This window comes from Triticum urartu, chromosome 2 (assembly GCF_003073215.2).
Source record: "Triticum urartu cultivar G1812 chromosome 2, Tu2.1, whole genome shotgun sequence".
Classification (NCBI taxonomy): Eukaryota; Viridiplantae; Streptophyta; class Magnoliopsida; order Poales; family Poaceae; genus Triticum; species Triticum urartu.
Genome location: NC_053023.1, coordinates 98,686,994 through 98,709,204, shown reverse-complemented (window position 1 = coordinate 98,709,204; position 22,211 = coordinate 98,686,994). Strand labels below are relative to the sequence as shown.

Here is a 22,211-nt window from a genome sequence, read left to right as displayed (position 1 = left end):
TTTTTAGAATACAATGTACATTTTAAATACACGTGGAACATTTTAGAAAATTAAATTTCATTTTCGTGTATTTATAATTTTATGCGTTTACAAAAAGAAGAAAACCAGAAAATTGAAGCAAAACAAAAATATTTTTTTGAGAAGAACTGAAGCAAAACAAATAAACTGAAGAAAGCCGCCACAGAAACAAAGATTAGCACCTTTACTGGGCCAGCCCATTGATCTCATTTCAGCATCGCCTCCTCTGTTTGACGCCTACGTGCGTCAACTAAGAGGTCTCGAGAAAAAATCAAGTACTACGGAGCAGATCAATGATTCAAAATCAACAAATAGATCATGGGGTTATGCAACCCGGCCAGACTCTGAATCTATATATCCGCGCGCTCGAGTGGGCTTTCAGACCAAATGATGTCAAAAACAGTACTGCCACAGCTGACCATACACAGATAATCTGATTCCAGACTAAATAAGTAACGTACTTAACTGCACACAGATGAAGAAAACGTACGAATGATCCAAGCATTTGTTGCATTCGGCTAAACACAAGAACTCAGAGCCACATGCCAGACGTAGTACAGTACTAAATAAACAGCTAGCTATACATGATAGTGATATACTGTATATACATCGGCGTATGCATTGCAGCAAGAGCACCACGTACTCTGCTGCATCCAGTGATCTCGAGCGAGATTTCTCTAGAGGTCGTGTGCTGCAAAGAAGGCCTCCAGGTCGGCCCCGGCGTAGAACTCCCTCCGCCGCGCGACGACCGACGAAGGCGCCGCCGCCGACACCGTGGTCCTCCGCTTCCTCGGCGCCGGCGGGCACGCCCCGACCGTCCCCGCCCCGGTGTCCCGCGCGGCGCGCCTCGGGGTCCGGTACCCCGCCGCTGCGGGCTCCTCCTTCTCGCCTCCGTCGCGGCGCGCGTCGTCGCCGTCGCCGCGGTACTCCTCGAGTTGAAGCCCCATGGCGATCGCTCCGAACTCCTACGTACGTGGAAACAAGAAGCAGAGACGGGGCGGCACGTCGCCAGGAGAGTGGCGGGGCGGCTATGTAGGCGAAAGGCTGGGGCGTCAGGTGCAGGCTGGCGTAGTGGGAGTAGTGGGGAGGGGAGGGAGAACGTGGGGGAGCGCGGAGCGGTCGCCGAGGTTGACCGGGCGGCGCGCGCGTTGTAGGGACGATATTGTTCGTCTGCTCCTTCGAAGAAGACGGTACGGTGTGGCACGGCGAATTTATGCTACAATTGATGAGTTCAGTAACGCTCGATTCCACCATAAAGCACTTTGATTTCCTGGTCTGTCGGGTTGCTTTGTTAACGTTTCATTTCAGTTTTTTTTTACTGTTCTACAGCTTATGAGGTGTTTGTTTCGGGGATAAATGTCCGTTATCTGTTTAGGCTGAAAACCAAAAACGTTACAAGCGTTTGGTACGTGCACTATGTAATTGGCTACCTAAGTAAACGACTCCAAGTCAGCTTAGTCCCTAGTCTTTGAAAGAGTGTACTTTCAACCATGTTGGAGTGTCAAACTATCTTAAAGTTTGATCAAGTTTGTGCAAAAATATATTAATATTTGTGAAATCAAATAGGTATATGATGAAAATATATTTTATCATGAGTCTAATGCTATTAATTTGATGTCATAAATGTTGGTATATTAAATACGGTCAAACATAAAAAATTGACTTTCCAACAAATTTGAAAGCACACTCTTTCACAGAGGGAGTAGATTAATAACACCCTCCCCCCCCCCCCCCCCCCCCCCCCCCCCCCCCCGGTAAAGGCTTGCCTTACCGCACCTCTACTCCCACGATCCACTCCTCCACTAGCGTCGTCGCCTCCCTGATCCCCTTCGACTCCGGCGCTGGCGCCGGCGCCTTCCCGATCCCCTTCGAGCCCCCTCTTCGCCTCCCCTCGGTGCTCTCCTACTTGTCCGGCGCTGCCGTTGCCTGGTAGCCATCGCCGCTGCCCCTGGTCGTCGCCCCTTTCGCTCTGCCCCAGCTCGCCCTCGTCGCCGGACCGTTCACTGCAAGCTACATGCTCCCTTCATTTTCCCTGCTCCTTCTGTCCACTATCCTCCGTCCTCCTCCGTTGTCTGCTCTCCTTCCTATTCCTTGTTTTCTCTCCTTCTCTTCAGTCACCTACCATGACCTGCTCGAGCTCGATTCCTTTACAAGCACGAAACAGACAAAGTAGGGATTTATACATTACTTCCCTCTTACCAGCGTAATCTAATTCCCTTACCATTCACGTTATCAGTCTCTAACCCAAACACCTCCTAGGTAGATAGACGAAGAAAAATGAAGGGACCGTTAATTCGTCATGTACCTGATTTTTTTTACTGTCAATCAATTTCTGATCGAGATCTCAACTGTCTGTTCAAAATCCAATAATCCATCATCCATCTTCGTCCTCCACCCCGCCCCCTCCCCTCCCAAGCCAACGGTCATGTCTCCTGTCGTTGGTTCTTCGTCGCTTGGCTCACATTTCACTAGCCTCCCCCACCCCCGCGCGCCCTGCCTAAACCTCAGCGGCAAACAGACTTTTCAATGACCCTGCCCCTCCCCTCCCCAAACCAAACCCATCAACCTGCTTCCTTACATCCGCATGGGAAGCTACGGTTGTTTCCCACTCGCAGCCTTGCCCCGTCTCCGGCCAGATCCTAGCTTGGCCTTGCAGGGTTCGGTACTCGTGCTAGTGTGCTACCACTCCTCACCCTGCCCCCGCCTTCGGACTTGTCCGATTTGACTTGACTCATGCTACAATTTTTCAGGCACCTTACATTTAGCAAACACAAAAAAGGAACACGCTAATATTTATGTTCGTTTCCTGTCCTCTAAAATGTCTTATATTTATTTATAGAGGGAGTACTGCTTTAAGCGAGCATATCCCCTCGCATCGTGCATAGTTTTTTAGAACTGCCAAGCTTTATTACAAAAAGATTACAACGGCTCTCGCGTCAGCCGGGTCAAGTCTACAAGGGCCTGACCTAGTGCGAGACATCAGGCGTGAGTTTTCGTGTGAGTGAGCGCGCATTGAGTTATCTTTTTTTAGACTTTCTTTTACTTTTGTTTTTTCTTCTATATTTATATTAGAACAATAGAGCATTGGATACAATCAAGTAAAGGGTAATTGAACCCACAAACACAAAACGACCATAAACAAAGGGAAGACGATGACTTACACTATATGCCTCCGAATTCTTGCCAAAGCCGCAACTAAACATGTCATCGTTACACCACCATAGCCCGCACCAATAATGAACAACATCGATAAATCCAACCACCGAAATACCTTTAAAGGAACAAATCTCATGGAATCACCGCAATAGTAGACCGCCGCGTACCACAGAGATTGGCAGTTGCGCCAAGGATATTGGTTCAGAAATTCATAATTTCATTTTTTTACATGAACAATTTTAAAAACAAGAACATTTTTTGAAATCCCGAAGATAGTTTGAAATTTTGAACAATTTTTTTGAAGAAATACAAAAGGAGAAGAGGAAAGAAAACAAAAAAACGTAAAAGAAACGGGAAAGAAACATGAAAAAGAAAAAAACAGATAAAAAGGAAGAAAAGAACGAACTTGTTGCAACCTTCCCGAAATAGGAAGATTTTTAAGGCTGGCCATGGTGGGAGTAACTTAAATAATAACATAATACACCCCAATGCAAGTTTGCTTACCGTGTGTGTGTGTCTATATATATATATATATATATATATATATATATATATATATATATATATATATTACTATTCATCACCCAGGGTGCAGAATAAGTTATTCTTCACCCGAGGTAATCTTACGATCATTTCATAATTAAATTACGTTTGAAATTCAAATAGTTACATTTTATTGATTCACTACGTAAAATTTGACATAAGAAAATAAAAATATAGGTCATAAGGCAAAAAAATTTGCAGTTTATGTGTATTTTAGACTATGTTTTTACGTTTGTAATTTTACATAACATAAAATATTTTTTACGACGATTATATATTTCTTACGGTCTCTTTTTGCGTCGGAAATAAGACAAAACTTACGGAACGTAAAATTACGGTGCATTGATGGTAAAATAGAGGGGGGGGGGTGAAGAATAACTATTCCTCACCCAGGGTGACGAATAGCGCGACCCTATATATAACACTCCTGGGCAAATGAGTCTACATCTGAGTAAGTGAATTACATGAACCACATATATATCACTACCCACTATGAAAGTAGTGACATGAACTAATAATATGTATATGATATTAGTCTAAACTACTACCCACCATGATCAGCCTAAAACCGGATCCTCAACCCCCTCCCCCGTTGCTCCCAGGAAGATTCTAAATCTAGATCCTCAGTCCCTGACCACTTCCCACAATATGCTTCCAAAAATTGTTCCAGAATTTAAACCGCTCATGATTACTTCGCTACTAGCTATCGGGCCGGCCCACCAGGGAAGGTCGTAGTGGGCGAGCACTAGAGAGCAACTAGTTGACGAGTGCTCCTCAGGAAAAATAACTGGTTGACAAACGTTCCTTCGGGAGCCCCCCAACAATTACTTGGGATGGGCAGAGAGCGTGTGAAAGTGCAACTATCCCTGGGTGGTTTTGGTAATTCCTAACAACATATAGCTCATTGAGCTAATACTATTTCAAGATAAATATTTCAGGAAAGCTCAATAATTGGCATGGAATGGATTAGAAATATGGACCCCTCAAAATGCTAAGGACAAAAGATTGGCTCAAGGTTTAAAGCTCAGGACTCTACATTTTACCTTTTAGTGATCCAAGATCACATTGAGTCCATAGAAAAAGTCAATACTATTAAAAGGGGATGAGGTATTGCTTAATGGGTTAATTGCTCAAAATGCTTAGTGATATGCTCCAAAACCCTCAACCACTTTCTCATATCCACATATGTCCCAAACCAAAAGTTAAACTCGGCCCTACCGAAACTTTCTATCCGGCGCCACCGAGTTCAATTGACAAAGCCACTGCCACAAAACCCTAGTCTTTTCGGTCTCACCGATAGGGATCTCGCGGTCTCACCGAGATGGGATTGTAAACTCTCTGTTTCCCTTCGTAACATTTCGGACCAACCGAAATGAGTGATTGGTCCCACCGAGTTCGCAATGCAAACTCTCGGTTTCCCCTTCGTAATGTTTCGGTCTCACCGAGATGAGCGAATCGGTCCCACCGAGTTTGCCTGACCAACTCTCTGGTTGGCTTATTAACAAAGTCGGTCTCACCGAGTTTGTGTAATCAGTCTCACTGAGATTACATTATGCCCTAACCCTAATGAAATCGGTCTCACCGAGTTGACATGTCGGTCCCATCGAAAATCCTAACGTTCACATTTTGAACTAATTCGGTCCAACCGAGTTTCATTATTTGGTCCCACCGAGTTTGGTGATTTGTGTGTAACAGTTAGATTTTGTGTGGATGCTATAAATACCCCTCCACCCACTCTTCATTTGTAAGGAGAGCCATCAGAACATGCCTACACTTCCATCATACATTTTCTGAGAGAGAACCACCTACTCATGTGTTGAGGTCAAGATATTCCATTCCAACCATATGAATCTTGATCTCTAGCCTTCTCCATGTTGCTTTCCACTCAAATCATCTTTCCACCAAATCCAAATCTGTGAGAGAGAGCTGAGTGTTGGGGAGACTATCATTTGAAGCACAAGAGCAAGAAGTTCATCATCAACACACCATCTATTATATTTTGGAGAGTGGTGTCTCCTAGATTGGTTAGGTGTCACTTTTGAGCCTCCGTCAAGATTGTGAAGTTGAACCAAGAAGTTTGTACGGGCAAGGAGATCGCCCTACTTCGTGAAGATCTACCCTAGTGAGGCAAGTCCTTCATGGGCGATGGCCATGGTAGGATAGACAAGGTTGCTTCTTCGTGGACCCTTCGTGGGTGGAGCCCTCCGTGGACTCGCGCAACTGTTACCCTTCGTGGGTTGAAGTCTCCATCAACGTGGATGTACGATAGCACCACCTATCGGAACCACGCCGAAAATCTCCGTGTCTACATTGCGTTTTCTCCCTCCAAACTCCTCCCTTTACCTTCATGTGCAATGTTTTACATTCCGCTGCTATACTCTTAGACTTGCATGTGTAGGTTGATTACTTGACTAGTGCTAAGTTGCTAAAATCTGCCAAGACTTAAAATTGGGAAAAGGCGAGATTTTTATTTGGTCAAGTAGTCTAATCACCCCCCCTCTAGACATACTTTCGATCCTACAAGTGGTATCACAGCTTTGGTCTCCATTTGCCTTGATTTCCATAGCTTTTGGTGATCATAGCCTTGGTTTCACAACCTAGGAGAGTATGGCGTCTAGCGAGGGAAATTACCACCGTAGAGGTCCTTACTTTGATGGTACTAATTTTGCTAGTTGGAAGCATAAGATGAAAATGCATATTTTTGGACATAACCCCACTGATGAAGCTATGTACCTGGGGTAGGGTCATGGATCTGTCCAAGATACCCTCCCCAAGGACATATCTAAAAGAACCAGAAGCATTCGAAGAAAAATCATCGTCCACTCGACCATGAAGCTATGTTCCACTCGATAGTCTTGAAGACACTCGACCGTATGGACAATCACTCGACTACCAGAAGATCTAGAGCCACTCCACTCTGCAATGGTCGGGAATTAAGTCATAACTTTAATGGTCATTATGTATCTTTATTGCAGGCATTACCAGTAACGTCCCCATCTTTATGTACCTTAAACCCTTTGTAACTGATGGCGGGAGGAGTCTGGCGAACTCTATATAAGCCACCCCCCTCCTCAAGGACAAGGGTTCGACCCCCCTGTAATACACACGCATATAATCCAGTCGACCGCCTTCGGGCTCCGAGACGTAGGGTTGTTACTTCTTCTAAGAAGGGCCTGAACCCGTAAAACTCGCGTGTACAACTCCTCCATAGCTAGGATCTTGCCTCTACATCCCTACCCCCCATTCTACTGTCAGACTTAGAACCACGACAGTTGGTGCCCACCTTGGGGTAGGTGTCTTAGCGACTTGTTGGAGAAGTTGTGATTTTTCCGATCCCCATCAACATGGTTTCAGGCGGAGGTTTGGCCAAGGGCCACGAGATCCGTCTCGGTGCACTCGTATTCATCGCTGATGACTCCGCTTGGCTCCAGGAAGCGCCACTCGACGTCGAGGTGCTCCCCGTCTGCGGGGCAACGCACTTTCGCGCGTGCGTCCGTGGCGTCCTCCTACGGCAGCTGTCGACTCAGTATCGGTCGGCTCCCGTGCTGACCTCCCTCCCTGCAGCCCGCCGGGGCAAACGTTTTGGTCGTTCGAGGCTTCAGCGGTGGGTGAGGCATGCGGTGGCTCGCCAATCGGCCACCCCCAGGTCACGACAATCGAGCCCGATGAAACTCTCTACGGCCTGTTCGACTTGCTCCATAGAGACTGCATCCGAGTGCGACAGCAGCGACCCCGCCGCAGAAGTTTTGATGGTCAATGGACCACGCAGTCCTCCTGGCTTCACTCGTGAAGACGGAGGCGACGGGGGCGACGATCCGTCATGTGTTCACGAAGAGTACCGCCCCGAACCCCTCTCTTCGCAGCGGAGGGAAGAACTTTGCTGCCGGAACATGGATGCGCTTCACACTCCTATCGTTGGAGAAACCCCTAAGGCCCAGGCCTTGGAGGAGGCGCGCCTGGCCAACTTGGCTGAGCGCACTCGACTGGAGAACCTCCAGCGCGCACTCGACGAGCATGCTCGGCAGCGTATCCCCGAGTCCAGTCGACGCCAACTTTTTCCTCCTCCGACTCAGGTATACCGAACTCCGATCCAGAATCTCGCAGCTGCGGCCCGGATAGCGGAGTCAATCCAACCTTCCCAATCAGAAGTTGGTCGAGGTTTGGTGCAGATTCGGGCTTTGCTCCGTGCGGCGGGAGAGCAGAATACAACAGTATATCAATCGCGGAATAGGATCCATAGCAGATCTGTGGTTGCGGACACAGTCCAGTCGGCTCACAACCCGAGATCGCCCCCGAGGCGTGAAGGGCGTGAGGACCGGCGAGATCAGTACAGAAACCGCGAGCAGTATGATCACCGACTCGATCACGATGATCGTCGTCGAGTGCCCACGCCTCCCCCAAGGAGTGGGTCATACGTGCCTCGGCAGCAAGATGACAGACGTCCTCACAATGGTGGGCGAAGGATTCCAGTCGACCCCAAGGAGCCGGGCTTTGATGCGAGATCTATTCTCGTTCAGGGTCTGGTTGACAGAAACCGAGCTCACAGAGAAGGCACGACAGGGATTTCCCAACCAGTAGCAGGGTACATGTCTCAGGTCCAGAGTGTTTCAGCAGAGCCATCAGGGCTGCGGTGATTCCTCCCAACTTTAGGTTGGCGACTGGAGTCAGTAAGTTCACTGGCGAGTCCAAGCCTGACACTTGGCTTGAGGATTACCGAGTGGCTGTACAAATTGGTGGTGGCAACGATGAAGTGGCCATGAAGCATCTTCCTTTGATGTTAGAGGGCTCGGCCAGAGCGTGGCTAAATCAGTTGGCGCCTGGTAGTATTTATACTTGGGAAGATCTTACCCGAGTGTTTGTCAGAACATTTGAAGGTACTTGCAAACAGCCGGCAGGGCTGACAGAATTGCAATGCTGCGTTCAGAAACCGAATGGAACTTCGAGAGATTATATCCAAAGATGGATCACGTTGCACCACACAGTGGAGAACGTATCGGATCACCAGGCGATTTATGCCTTCAAGGAAGGTGTTAAATATCGGGAGTTGAATATGAAATTCGGTCCGACAGGAGATATGACTCTGACTCGGATGATGAAGATTGCCACCAAGTACGCCAATGGTGAAGAAGAACACTGACTCCGGAGCGGCAAGCACAAAACAGTCGCTCACGAAACCGGAGGAGGGAACTCCAGTCGGAAGCAGAAGCGCAAGGCCGAGCCAGCCGCTCCTGGTGAAGCCTTAGTCGTGACTCAAGGAAAGTTCAAAGGGAAACCCAAAGGGTCGTGGAACCCCAAGAAAGTAAAAGATCAAGACAGAAATGATGTGCTAGATTTACCATGCCACATTCACACCAAAAAAGATGAAGAGGGTAATTTCATTTACCCGAAGCATACCACTCGACAGTGTCGACTCCTAATCCAGCAATTCCGAGAGAAAAAACCCAAGGAAAAGGAGAAGGAAGCGGACAAAGTTGAGGATGATGAGGAGGACGGCGATGGTTACCCCCACGTCAATTCCACTTTGATGATTTTTGCTGATGTTGAGAGTAAGAGTCGACCGAAAGTCATCAACAGAGAAGTGAACATGGTCGCTCCGGTGACACCCAGTTATTTGAAGTGGTCTCAGACTGCCATTACATTCGACCAGTCCGATCACCCGACACATATAGCCACCCCTGGGAGGCAAGCGCTGGTGGTCGACCCAGTAGTCAAAGGCACTCGATTGACTAAGGTTCTGATGGATGGTGGCAGTGGTCTGAATATACTGTATGCAGAGACGTTGAAAGGAATGGGCATCCCGATGTCCAGACTTAGTGAAAGCAATATGAGTTTCCATGGAGTCATTCCTGGCAAGAAGGCTGCATCAATCGGCCAGATCGCCCTTGATGTAGTGCTCGGTGATTCCAAGAATTAACGCAAAGAAAAGTTGACATTTGAAGTTGTGGATTTCCAGAGTTCTTATCATGCCATTCTGGGCAGGCCAGCTTATGCACGTTTTATGGCTCGACCATGTTACGTGTACCTCAAATTGAAGATGCTTGGTCCTAAAGGGGTGATCACCATCACTGGCAGTCGAAAGAAGGCAGAAGAGTGCTTCCAGAAAGGCTCAAAGATCGACGATGCACAGATGGCAGTAGTGGAGTTGCAGGAGTATCAAAAAAATGTAGATCCAAGTGATTTGTTACGAGCTAAGAAGCCTGCCACAGATTCAGCATTCCAGTCGTCTGGTGAAACAAAGTTGATTCGCATTCACCCGACAGATCCCAATGCTGCTCCGACTCACATTTCTACAACACTCGACTCCAAATTGGAAGAAGCGCTCATCCAGTTCCTCCGTGAGAACTGGTACGTCTTTGCATGGAGACCTTCTGACATGCCAGGTGTTCCCAGGGGACTGGCTGAGCATCGTTGCGAGTCGACCCAAAAGTGAAACCAGTAAAAGAACACCTTCGACGGTCCATCAGACAGAAGAGAAAGGCAATCGTTGAAGAAGTGGCTCGACTTCTAGCAGCTGAGTTTATCCGAGAGATTTACCACTCCGAGTGGTTAGCTAATGTTGCCATGGTCCCAAAGAAGGACGACTCACTTCGCATGTGCATTAACGTCAAACATATCAATCGGGCCAGCCCGAAAGATCACTTTCCTCTCCCTCGCATCGACCAAATAGTCGACTCGATTGCGGGGTGTGAGCATTTGTCCTTTTTGGACGCTTATTCCGGATATCATAAGATCCGTCTGTATGGACCCGATGAAATAAAAACAGCTTTCATCACCCCATTTGGGTGCTTCTGTTATGTCACTATGCCATTCGGTTTGAAGAACACTAGAGCCACATTCATGCGGATGATTCAGAAGTGTTTGCTCACTCAGATCAGTCGGAATGTGGAAGCATACATTGATGACATTGTGGTCAAGTCATGTAAATGTTCCGACCTACTGGCTGACCTTGCTGAAACCTTTGCCAACCTCAGAAGGTATGATATCAAGCTTAATCCATCAAAGTGCATGTTTGGAGTTCCAGGCGGAAAATTACTCGGTTTTTTCTTTTCCGAACGAGGGATCGACGCTAACCCAGAGAAAGTGGGTGCCATACTCCGGATGAAACGCCATGTGTGCGTGCATGATGTCCAGAAGCTTACTAGTTGTTTGGCCTCCCTAAGTCGATTCATTTCTCGCCTCAGTGAAAAGGCACTGCCTCTTTACCGACTGATGAAGAAGTCAGATAAGTTCGAGTGGACTCCTGAAGCTGATGCAGCATTTGCAGAGCTTAAAGCCCTGCTTTCCACCCAGCCGGTGCTTACTGCTCCAATCAGCAAAGAGCCTTTACTGCTTTACATTGCAGCCACTGGACAAGTCGTTAGTATAATACTTACAGTCGAGCGGGAAGAAGAAGGAAAAGCTTACAAAGTTCAGCGCCCAGTATACTATGTCTCTGAAGTTTTGACTCCATCAAAGCAAAGATATCCACATTATCAGAAGCTTGTATATGGGATTTATATGACCACGAAGAAGGTTGCACATTACTTCTCTGATCATTCCATTACAATCATTAGCGACGCTCCATTATCAGAGATTTTGAACAACAGAGATGCAACTGGTCGAGTGGCAAAGTGGGCGATTGAACTACTTCCCTTAGATATCAAGTTCGAGGCAAAGAAAGCTATCAAGTCCCAAGCAATACCAGATTTCCTCGCCGAGTGGATCGAACAACAACTGCCGACTCAAGTTCACTCGGAGCACTGGACCATGTTCTTCGATGGTTCCAAGATGCTGAATGGTACCGGTGCTGGAGTGGTACTGGTATCCCCCCGAGGAGACAAGCTCAGATATGTCCTCCAGATTCACTTTGATTCCTCTAATAACGAAGCAGAATATGAAGCACTCTTGTATGGGTTGCGTATGGCCATCTCACTCGGCGTCCGTCGCCTCATGGTATATGGCGACTCAGATTTGGTAGTCAATCAAGTGATGAAGGAGTGAGACGTCAGAAGCCCAGCCATGACTGGTTACTGCAACGCAGTGAGAAAGTTGGAAAAGAAGTTTGAGGGGTTAGAGCTCCATCATATACGCCGACTGAAAAATCAAGCAGCAGATGATTTAGCAAAGATAGGCTCCAAGAGAGAAGCCATTCCCAGTAATGTGTTCCTGGAGCATATTCATGCACCTTCAGTTCAAGAAGATCCCTTCAATGAAGAGCCCCCGCAGCCTAAGAGTGCCACAGATCCGACTGAAGTTGAGGTCCCAATCGTGGTTGACTTGGTCACGGAGGTGTTGGTCATCACTCTCGACTGGACAGTGCCATACATTGCATATATCCTTAGGAAAGAGCTCCCAGAGGATGAAGAAGAGGCTCGACAGATCATCCGTCGATCTAACGCCTTTACTGTAATAAGAGGACAACTGTCCAGAGAAAGTGCAACTGGGGTCAGCCAAAAATGCATAACACCAGAAGAAGGCCGAGTGATCCTCCACGACATTCATTCGGGGACCTGTGGTCACCATGCGTCCTCTCGGACCATTGTGGCTAAAGCATACCGAGCTGGATTTTATTGGCCACGAGCAAATGAAATGGCGAATGATATAGTCGACAGATGTGAAGGCTGCCAGTTCTACTCCAATATGTCGCACAAACCTGCATCAGCCCTGAAGACCATCCCACTCGTCCAGCCCTTTGCTGTTTGGGGATTGGACATGGTTGGTCCACTGAGGACTAGTAGGAGCGGCTTCACTCATGTGCTTGTAGCAGTCGACAAGTTTACCAAATGGATCAAAGCCAAGCCTATTAAGAATCTTGAAGCTAGTACTACTGTCAGCTTCATCAGAGAGTTGATTTTAAGATATGGAGTTCCGCACAGCATCATCACTAACAACGGATCGAACTTCGATTCTGATGAGTTCAGAACCTTCTGCGCCTCACAGGCCACACGAGTCGACTATGCTTAAGTCGCCCATCCCCAGTCGAATGGACAAGCAGAATGAGCAAATGGCCTAATTCTCAAAGGACTGAAACCCTGACTGATGCGAGATCTCAAGCACGCAGCGGGCGCTTGGGTTGATGAACTTCCATCAGTTCTCTGGGGATTGTGGACAACTCCCAATCGGTCGACCGGCCGAACTCCATTCTTCTTGGTCTATGGGGCTGAAGCTGTTCTACCGAGTGACTTGCTTCATAATGCACCACGAGTTGAGCTCTTCTCTGAAGATGAAGCAGAACAAGCTCGGCAAGACGCAGTCGACCTCCTAGAGGAGGAAAGAGAGATGGCCTTGATCCGGTCAACCATTTATCAGCAAGACTTGCGTCGATTCCATGCTAGACATGTGAAGGGTCGAGCCTTTCAAGCGGGAGACTTGGTTCTTCGAGTGGATCAGCAGAAACCACACAAGCTCGCCCCAGCTTGGGAAGGTCCCTTCATTGTCACCAGAGTGCTCCTCAATGGAGCATACCACCTTTACGGTGTCGAGCATAAGAAGGACGAGCCACGGGCTTGGAATGCGGAGCTGCTCCGCCCCTTTTATACTTAAGTACTCGTTCGAATAAAATGTAATAAGAAATACCTTTGTAATTTGTTTACGAAAGACAAGAGCTTTACAGTCCTCTGGCACGATTGTTGTTGTTTTTATTTACGTCCTAAAACCCCCAGTGGGCGACTTAGCTGCGAATCCGTTTTGCCTAAGTTCAAAAGAAAGTCCTACCGAGTGGTGAGCAAGCCTCTCACTCGGGGGCTTAGCTGCGAACCCATTTCGCCTAAGTTTTCAAAATCCTATAGAGTGGTAAGCCAGCCTCCCATTCAGGGGCTTAGCTGCAATCCAGTACTCGCCTAAGTTTATAAAATCCTACCGAGTGGTGAGCCAGCCTCCCACTCGGGGGCTTAGCTGCAGTCCAGTACTCGCCTAAGTTTGTAAAATCCTACCGAGTGGTGAGCAAGTCTCCCACTCGGGGGCTTAGCTGCAGTCCAGTACTCGCCTAAGTTTGTAAAATCCTACCGAGTAGTGAGCAATCCTCCCACTCGGAGGCTTAGCTGCAGTCCAGTACTCGCCTAAGTTTAAAAAATCCTACCGAGTGGTGAGCAACCCTCCCACTCGGGGGCTTAACTGCAGTCCAGTACTCGCCTAAGTTTAAAAAATCCTACCGAGTGGTGAGCAACCCTCCCACTCGTAGGCTTAGCTGCAGTCCAGTACTCGCCTAAGTTTAAAAAATCCTACCGAGTGGTGAGAAACCCTCCCACTCGGGGGCTTAGCTGCAGTCTAGTACTCGCCTAAGGTTTAAAATATGCCCTTATTTGCAAGGACGACGAGGTGCTGGTCGACTGCAACCTTCTCCTTCAGAGCTGCGCCACAAATACAACGTGCGCTCCATGCCCATCTGAAAGGACGACGAGGTGCAGGTCGACTACAACCTTCTCCTTTGGAGCTGCGCCACAAATACAACGTATGCTCCATCCCAACCCGCAAGGGTGACGAGGCACAGGTCGACTGCAACCTTCTCCTTCGAGCTACGCCACAAATACAATGTGCGCTCCATCCTTGTCCGCAAGGACGGTGAGGCGCAGGTCGACTGCAACCTTCTTCTCCGAGCTACGCCACAAATACAACATGCGCTCCATCCCCATCTGAAAGGACGACGAGGTGCAGGTCAACTACAACCTTCTCCTTTGGAGCTGCGCCACAAATACAACGTATGCTCCATCCCAACCCGCAAGGGCGACGAGGCGCAGGTCGACTGCAACCTTCTCCTTCGAGCTACGCCACAAATACAATATGCGGTCCATCCTTGTCCGCAAGGACGGCAAGGCGCATGTCGACTGCACCCTTCTTCTCTGATCTATGCCACAAATACAACATGCGCTCCATCCTTGTCCGCAAGGACGACAAGGCGTAGTTCGATTGAAGTCTCCATTTCAAGGCTGCATCTCAAACACGAAGGTCATTCCAAGTAGGGAGCAGATTCCAAAAGCAATCGCAAGCATATTCAAAAGCAGTTCGGATAAATCCTAAAGTTCCAAGCGACAAATCAAAAGTATTCGAGCATCAAGCCCGAAGGAGTTTAATGGTTACAGCATCCACTCGGCATTCCGAGGCAAATTTAAGACAGGTTTAAATCTCATAGTTCGTTCACCTCGACAGGAGGAGGGCTGGCGGGTTCGACGAATTCGTCCAAGTCGATTCCATCTGCGATCCGAGTGGCAGCAGCGATGAAAGTATCCATAAAAGGACTGGAAGTCGTGCCTTTTGGTGTTGGCAACCTTGATCGCCGCCAGCTTATCTTCGCAGGCTTCCTTGCAGTGGACTCTTACCAAGGACAACGCCACGTCAGCACCACACTGGGCAGAGGATTTCTTCCACTCTTGCACTCGACCAGGGACCTCGTTGAGTCGAGTCATCAGAGATTCGAGGTCATTTTGAAGCATCGCCCTTGGCAAGAGTGATGAGTCGATCCGTGAAATTGCCACCTTCAGACGAGCGAGGTAACTTGTCACACTGGCGACACGAGATTCCAGTCGAAGCACATTCATGGCAGCCTCGTCGCCGACTGGAGAAGCAATACGGTCCAAATCCGTCTCGATCCGTCCAGTTTCCTCGTCAAAATTTTGGCAGAATTCTGCAGTCAAAGAGTTAGTGAGTCGACTGGACGGGATTAACTCGCGAGCAGTAGAGCAGTCGGATTAAAAGGAGTACCTTCCAGCATAAGATAGAGCTTCTTGGCAAGAGTTCTCAGATAAGCTTCCACGTCATTTCTCTTGCGAGTCGCGGATTCCAGCTTCTCATTCAAAGCCATCTTATCCTTCTTGAGATGAGTTACCTCTCGGTTGGATTCAGTGAGAGAGGACTTCAGCTTGCTTACTTCTTCTTCCAGCACTCCGACCGAAGCCAGCTTTTGGTCTGTAAGGGAAGTCTTATCTTGAGCCTCCTTCTGCGCAGCTGCAAGGTCCAAGTCCTTCTTTTCCAGAGCCAACCTCATTTTCTCTGCAAAATAAGCAATCGGATCAAGCAAGAGATCGAAGAAATATTTTAAAAGGACGATCGACGTGAACAGTCGACAGGCAGTTACCTTCCATACTAGCAGCTTCATCTTGAGCTTTCTTCAACTTCTGTTGGGCCAGCTCCAAGTCAAGGTTAAGTTGCCTCTGCTTCTCCTCAAATTTGGTGAACTTAGAAATGAGAGTACAAGATTTCTGCAGAAGGCAAAAGACATGTCAATCGACAAGATCTAAGATTATTTACTTCCGAGTGAATGAAACTTAAAAGTTTGCTCAGACCCCAGCCGACTGCCCGCAGTCGACCGCGGTCTCGGGGACTACACCCAGCGGGTGCACTTGGCGTGCCCCCACTGATTCAGACCCCACTCGATCGGTCCGCCCGGGTCGAGTAAAAAAAGAGAGAAGAAAGAGAAAAGAACTATTCAGACCCCGGCCGACTGCCAGCAGTCGGCCGCGGTCTCGGGGACTACACCCAGTGGGTGCACTTGACGTGCCCCCACTAGTTCAGATCCCATTCGACCGGTCAGCCCGAGTCGAGTGGAAGAAAAGAAAGTAAAAAGTACTCAGACCCCAGTCGACTGCCCGCAGTCGACCGCGGTCTCGGGGAGTACACCAAGTGGGTGCACTTAGCGTGCCCCCACCGGTTCAGATCCTACTCGCCCAGGCCGAGTGGAAGAGCGCAAATACCAAAGACAACAAAACACCCAGTGGGTGTACAAATTCGACGCAAACAATAAGAGATTGTATGAAAGAAAATATTTCAGGTATCATATCCTAATAGAACAAGGTCAGTCGAAAGCCTACTTACCTGGACATTGGCCCGGAGAGCCGCGTTGGCATCATAAGCAGCCTGGCTGTTCTCGTGCACCATCTTCATCCGCTCCATCATCACGTTAGCCTGACGGATGGCCTCCGCAGCCGCGTCCGACTGGCTTTCCGGAACATGGTAGTTGGTGAAGAAGGGAGCAGACGACCCAGGAGCGGCAGCTTGGAGCTCTGAAGCGTGAAGTTGGACGACTGAAGGAAACACCGGTACAATCGACGGTGCAGGGCGCTCACTCGACAATGGGACAACAAAAGTTACAGAGGCCCCACCCGCGTCTTCAGATTGCTGGACGGTTGGTGTTGTCATCGGTCCCTGCTGAGACGTCTTGCCAGCTGCTACTTTTTTGTTCTTTCTGGGCCTAGAGGCCGCATCTTCATCATCATCTGGAAGCTCGATGACTTTGGGTGCGGCTGCAAATAAACCAGTCGACCCCAAGTGAATCGCCAGAATTTAATCAACCAAATAATCAAGAACAAGATCATGAGAGTTTTACCTGGGTTGGAGGTAACCACGTCTTCCATTTCCTCGTCTCGGTATTGGTGGGAAGAAGTTCCAGACGTAGCAGCACTGCAAATGTCAACATTCAGTCGGTTATGTTCTGTTACTCGAGTCGACCAAAAGATCGGGCCAGATGATTACCCGGAGATGGTGGGAATGGTAACTTTGATTCTGGGCAAAGCCTTCGGCGGTTTGGAGGATGTGGCCTTCGATGGTTTCGGCGCTGGAGGCGGCGCAGTCTTGAGATGTTTCGGTCCCTTCTCAGTCGGCACCGGAGAAGACGTCCGAGGGCGCTTTGAAGACTGCCCGGTCGGTGCGGCCACTAGATCAGGGGTGTTTGCCGGGTCGTGGACGTGCTTGGACCTCCTTTCTCTATGAGGAGGTGAGTCGACCTCTTCTTCGTCACTCAGGTCGTCGCTCTCCTCGTCCTCCTCTGCATCCGAGTGCCACTCGCCACTCTCGCCCCCGCTCGCCCCTTCCTCGACATTTTGCTCCTGCACTCCATTGGGCATCGAGTACATATCAATAGGAGCATGAAAAGACAATGAACAAAAGAAATACAGTCGACCGTTAACAAGATGTTACATAGTGAATCAAGAAGATACTCGACAAAGCAGAATCATACCTGTTCTGGCTGGCGCAAATGGTCGAATGGAACCACTCTCCTGGACCCCCAGGGATTATCCTTGTTGCCGGTAATACCTCTCAGCCACTTCTCCACTATGTCCTCGCTAACATCCTCTGGGTGGATCCGAGTGGAATCCTCGAGTCCCGAGTACATGCACATCAGATGGTCATGGGCTTGGAGTGGTTGGATGCGTCGACTGAGGAAGACCTCCAGCAGGTCCATACCAGTCACTCCGTCGTGGACAAGTTGGACGACCCGCTCGACCAACACCTTCACCCACGCCTTCTCTTCCGGGATCACTCTCAAGGAGGAGGGCTTCTCTACTCGAGCCATGGAAAAGGGGGGAAGTCCGGAATAAGGAATTGAGTTCACTCGATGAAACAAGAATAAGAATTACATTATGCTTATCCTTCACCAATTAAATTGATGACAATCAACGGATTTGGCATACTACTTATTCTCGTTGAAAGGATTAAGATAGATATAGCGCAAACTTGAGAAGGTCTTCAACGAACCACCGGAAGGATTGAAAAGAACGAAAGAGTTGATATGATAAAGGAATGACGAGAAGTCTTGAACGAACCACCGTAAGAATTGAAAAAAGAATGAATAAAACATAAAGAAACACCGGGAAGAATTAGAAAATACCCGAAGATGCTTGAGAGGATTTAGATACATGAGAACGAAGAGATCACGAGCTGATTAAAGATCACTTGAACGAAGCACCGGTAAAATTTGGAGAATGATAGCTGAAAGCTGAGAATGAATAAATCTTAGATGATGGGCTCCGGATGAACAAACTGAAAAGGCTCCTGAATTGCTCCGGATGGATAAAAAGAATTCTCACAATCAAACAATTATGAGAGGATGACCTCGAATTAGAACCATGATTCTCTGAGAGAACGGATAAGATATGGAAGTAAAACTCTTCTTCGGTCTTCAAATGACGACGAGAAACACCACCAAGAATTATTGAGGCACACCGGAATGAAGAATGGAAAAGTTGAGCCAACGATGAAAAGAATTTGAAAGATCTTGGAGAAAAGCATTTGACTAATGATAGCTCATTCTTACGTCAAACTTCAAAAAGAATTTGAGAATAACTCCGGGAAAATAAGAAGAGTCAGGTAAGATCCTGGGAAAAGACCTGTGGGTTAGGGCCCACTCAAAAGAAAACACCGTTGAACGATTTACAAGAGAGAAAGCACCGGTTGAATTAAATGGCTTGAATAAGATAGCATTCCCGAAAGATCTTGATAGAATGAGAACAAAATCCAACATCTTCTAAGGTATATTCAGCACTCCGGAACAATAGAATAGCAAGCGGTGAAAGATTATGAGGTGCACCGGCATGAGAAGGTATTTGAAATGATGAAAAAGGATATGATCAACACCAAAGCTTGATTTGAATCCACCGGAGAAGAAAACGAGTGAAGAGTGACGAACTTGAAGCTTCGTTGGCATCTTCCTGAGAATCAACGGATAAGAACATTGACGTAAAAGAATGGAGAGACTTCACAACATTAAAATGATACTTGAATAAGAAATCTGGTACCTTGAAGAAAAAGGGGGGGGGGGGGGGGGAAAAAACAAAGGCAACTTGGAACGGATGAAACAAACAACGTTGAGAGGACTTGAGTTGATCTTGCGGATGTTGAAAAAGATCGGATCCACTTGAAGAGATACACACTGGTTGAAAAGGATTGGCATGACAATCTTGATTATCATGAAGGAGTAGTATTCACATAGAACTATCAGAACACCACTTAGAAAAAGGTATGGAATCAACATTTGACATTGAAGCAACTCGAATACCACAACTGAAAACAAAACAAAGGATTGGCTTGCAGAATAAGCCAGAATGAACATATGATAGAGATTTCATCCGAAGTTTTCGTGGTGGGGCCTACACGGGCTCGATCGTACATCACCATCATGTACAAGGCAGTGCACATGACATACGAAGCGTCCCCGAGTCGGCATAGCCAAGGACTCTTTAAGACACAACGAGACCACTGTAAAACCAACCGTGAATAGGTGGACCACTAGACGTCGAACCCCAATTTCATATTATACATCTGTCGGAAAGAAATCCTAAGAGCTACTTGAATTCCCACCTATGAAACTCCCGAACCTTTCCGGTTATGCAATCAGGTGTTGGGGATACAGGGGAAGCATAATATCTCACCCAAAACTAGCAAATCCTACATCCAGCTCTATCCATCCTTCAACACATAACCAAGAAACCTTCGGAAATCGTCTACCTCAACCTTCGAAAAAACATCCCTTATACGAGTTATGGCAATACTCCCGAACTCCCGCCCTAGTACTGGGCGTCGAGGTTATCTCACCAACAACTGCATAAAAGAGATTTTCGATGTCGGCGAACTAAACTCAGGTATTCCAGAACTACAACGATAAAATTGTGACGACAACACCTCGGAGCTCAACTCCCCGGGACACTGCCACAGCCCCTAAATGACAGGAGGCACCAAGAACAATGTTCTCGTCACAAAACCATCGGAACGATTCCAAGATACCCGCATGATCCTAAAAATTTTTTAGTGAAATTTGAGAAGAGAAGAGTCAAAACTCTACGTCAGGATGCCTCACCAGAGCGATGAAGGGACTGAGGAGTAAAAAGAATTCCTAAACTCTCCGATATATAATTCCTAGAAGACTCAAAACATTTTTCTAGACTCAACAACGTCCGCTAATTCGATCAAGCAAGGGGGCTCCTAAGGTCGGGGAAGGCTCTGATACCAAATTGTAACGCCCTCGATGCGGCTATATCTCCCACGTGTCGAAGCACTACTTAGAGGCATAACCGCATTGAAAGCAATGTCGCAAGTGAGGTAATCTTCACACAACCCATGTAATACATAAGGGAAAAAGATACATAGTTGGCTTACAATCGCCACTTCACACAATTATAGGAATAAAGCATTACATCAACCAAATACAATCAGGGCCCGACTACGGAGCCAAAATAAAAGAAAACTACCCCAAATGCGACAAAGGTCCCCGATCGACCCCAACTGGGCTCCACTACTGATAAACTAGAACGAAACAACATAAAGGACAAGATCTTCATTGAGCTTCTCCTTGAGCTGGGTTGCGTCATCTGCACGGACTCATCGGCACCTGCAAGCTGGTTTTGGAAGTATCTGTGAGTCACGGGGACTCAGCAATCTCACACCCTCGCTATCAAGACTATTTAAGCTTATGGGTAAGGTAAAGGTATGAGGTGGAGCTGCAGCAAGCGACTAGCATATATGGTGGCTAAACATACGCAAATGAGAGCGAGAAGAGAAGGCAAAGAACGATCGAGAAACTATGATCAAGAAGTGATCCTAGAACAACCTACGTCAAGCATAACTCCAACACCGTGTTCACTTCCCAGACCCCGCCGAGAAGAGACCATCACGGTTACACACGCGGTTGATGCATTTTAATTAATGTCAACTTCAGGTTTTCTACAACCGGACGTTAACAAATTCCCATCTGCCCATAACCGCGGGCACGGCTTTCGAAAGTTCAAATCCCTGCAGGGGTGTCCCAACTTAGCCCATGACAAGCTCTCACGGTCAACGAAGGATATTCCTTCTAGCGGGAAGGTCCGAACAGACTCGGAATCCCGGTTACAATACATTTCGACAAGGTAAAACTAAACCAGCAACACCGCCCGAATGTGCCGACAAATCCCGATAGGAGCTGCACATATCTCTTTCTCAGGGCACACTCAGATTGTCCTAGGTACGGGTAGGCCAGCCCAGAGTTGCCCCTGGTGGCCACCGGCAGCTGACAGGTTGGACCAACACTCAGAGGAGCACTGGCCCGTGGGGGGCTAAAATAAAGATGACCCTTGGGCTCCGGAAACCCAAGGGAAAAGGGGTAGGCGGCAAATGATAAAACCAATGTTGGGCATTGCTGGAGGAGTTTTACTCAAGGCGAACTGTCAAGGGGTTCCCGTTATTACCCAACCGCGTAAGGAACGCAAAATCTGGGAACATAACACCGATATGACGGAAACTAGGGCGGCAAGAGTGGAACAAAACACCAGGCATAAGGCCGAGCCTTCCACCCTTTACCAAGTATATAGATGCATTAATTAAATAAGAGATATTGTGATATCCCAACAAGTAAACATGTTCCAACAAGGAACAACATCTCCATGTTCCAACAAGGAACAAACTTCAAACTTCACCTGCAACTAACAACGCTATAAGAGGGGCTGAGCAAAGCGGTAACATAGCCAAACAACAGTTTGCTAGGACAAGGTGGGTTAGAGGCTTGGTTTCAACAATATGAGGGGCATAATAAGCAAGTGGTAGGTATCGCAGCATAGGCATAGCAAAAGAGCGAGCATCTAGCAAAGCAAAGATAGAAGTGATTTCGAGGGTATGATCATCTTGCCTGAAATCCTGCAAGGAAGAAGAACGAGTCATGAAGAAGACACACGGACGAAGTCGAACGGATCCTCACAAACGTGACGTTACCGGAACCAACCCGAAGAAGCAAACACCGGAAATAAGCACACAACATAGTAAACAACCATCACATA

The 22,211-nt window shown here is 47.7% G+C and overlaps 1 protein-coding gene across 1 annotated transcript; it reads right to left on the bottom strand.

The window, feature by feature from the left end:
• Positions 1 to 389: 389 nt before the first annotated feature.
• Positions 390 to 1,201, bottom strand: LOC125541185. The gene has a single exon (XM_048704649.1). It carries the CDS (start codon positions 963 to 965, stop codon positions 696 to 698), a length of 270 nt encoding a protein of 89 aa, XP_048560606.1. The 5' UTR covers positions 966 to 1,201; the 3' UTR covers positions 390 to 695.
• Between the last annotated feature and the right edge of the window lie 21,010 nt (positions 1,202 to 22,211).

Bases quoted from the DNA above. Each gene is read 5' to 3' on its own strand.
- LOC125541185 (XM_048704649.1), bottom strand. From the start codon at position 965: ATGGGGCTTCAACTCGAGGAGTACCGCGGCGACGGCGACGACGCGCGC.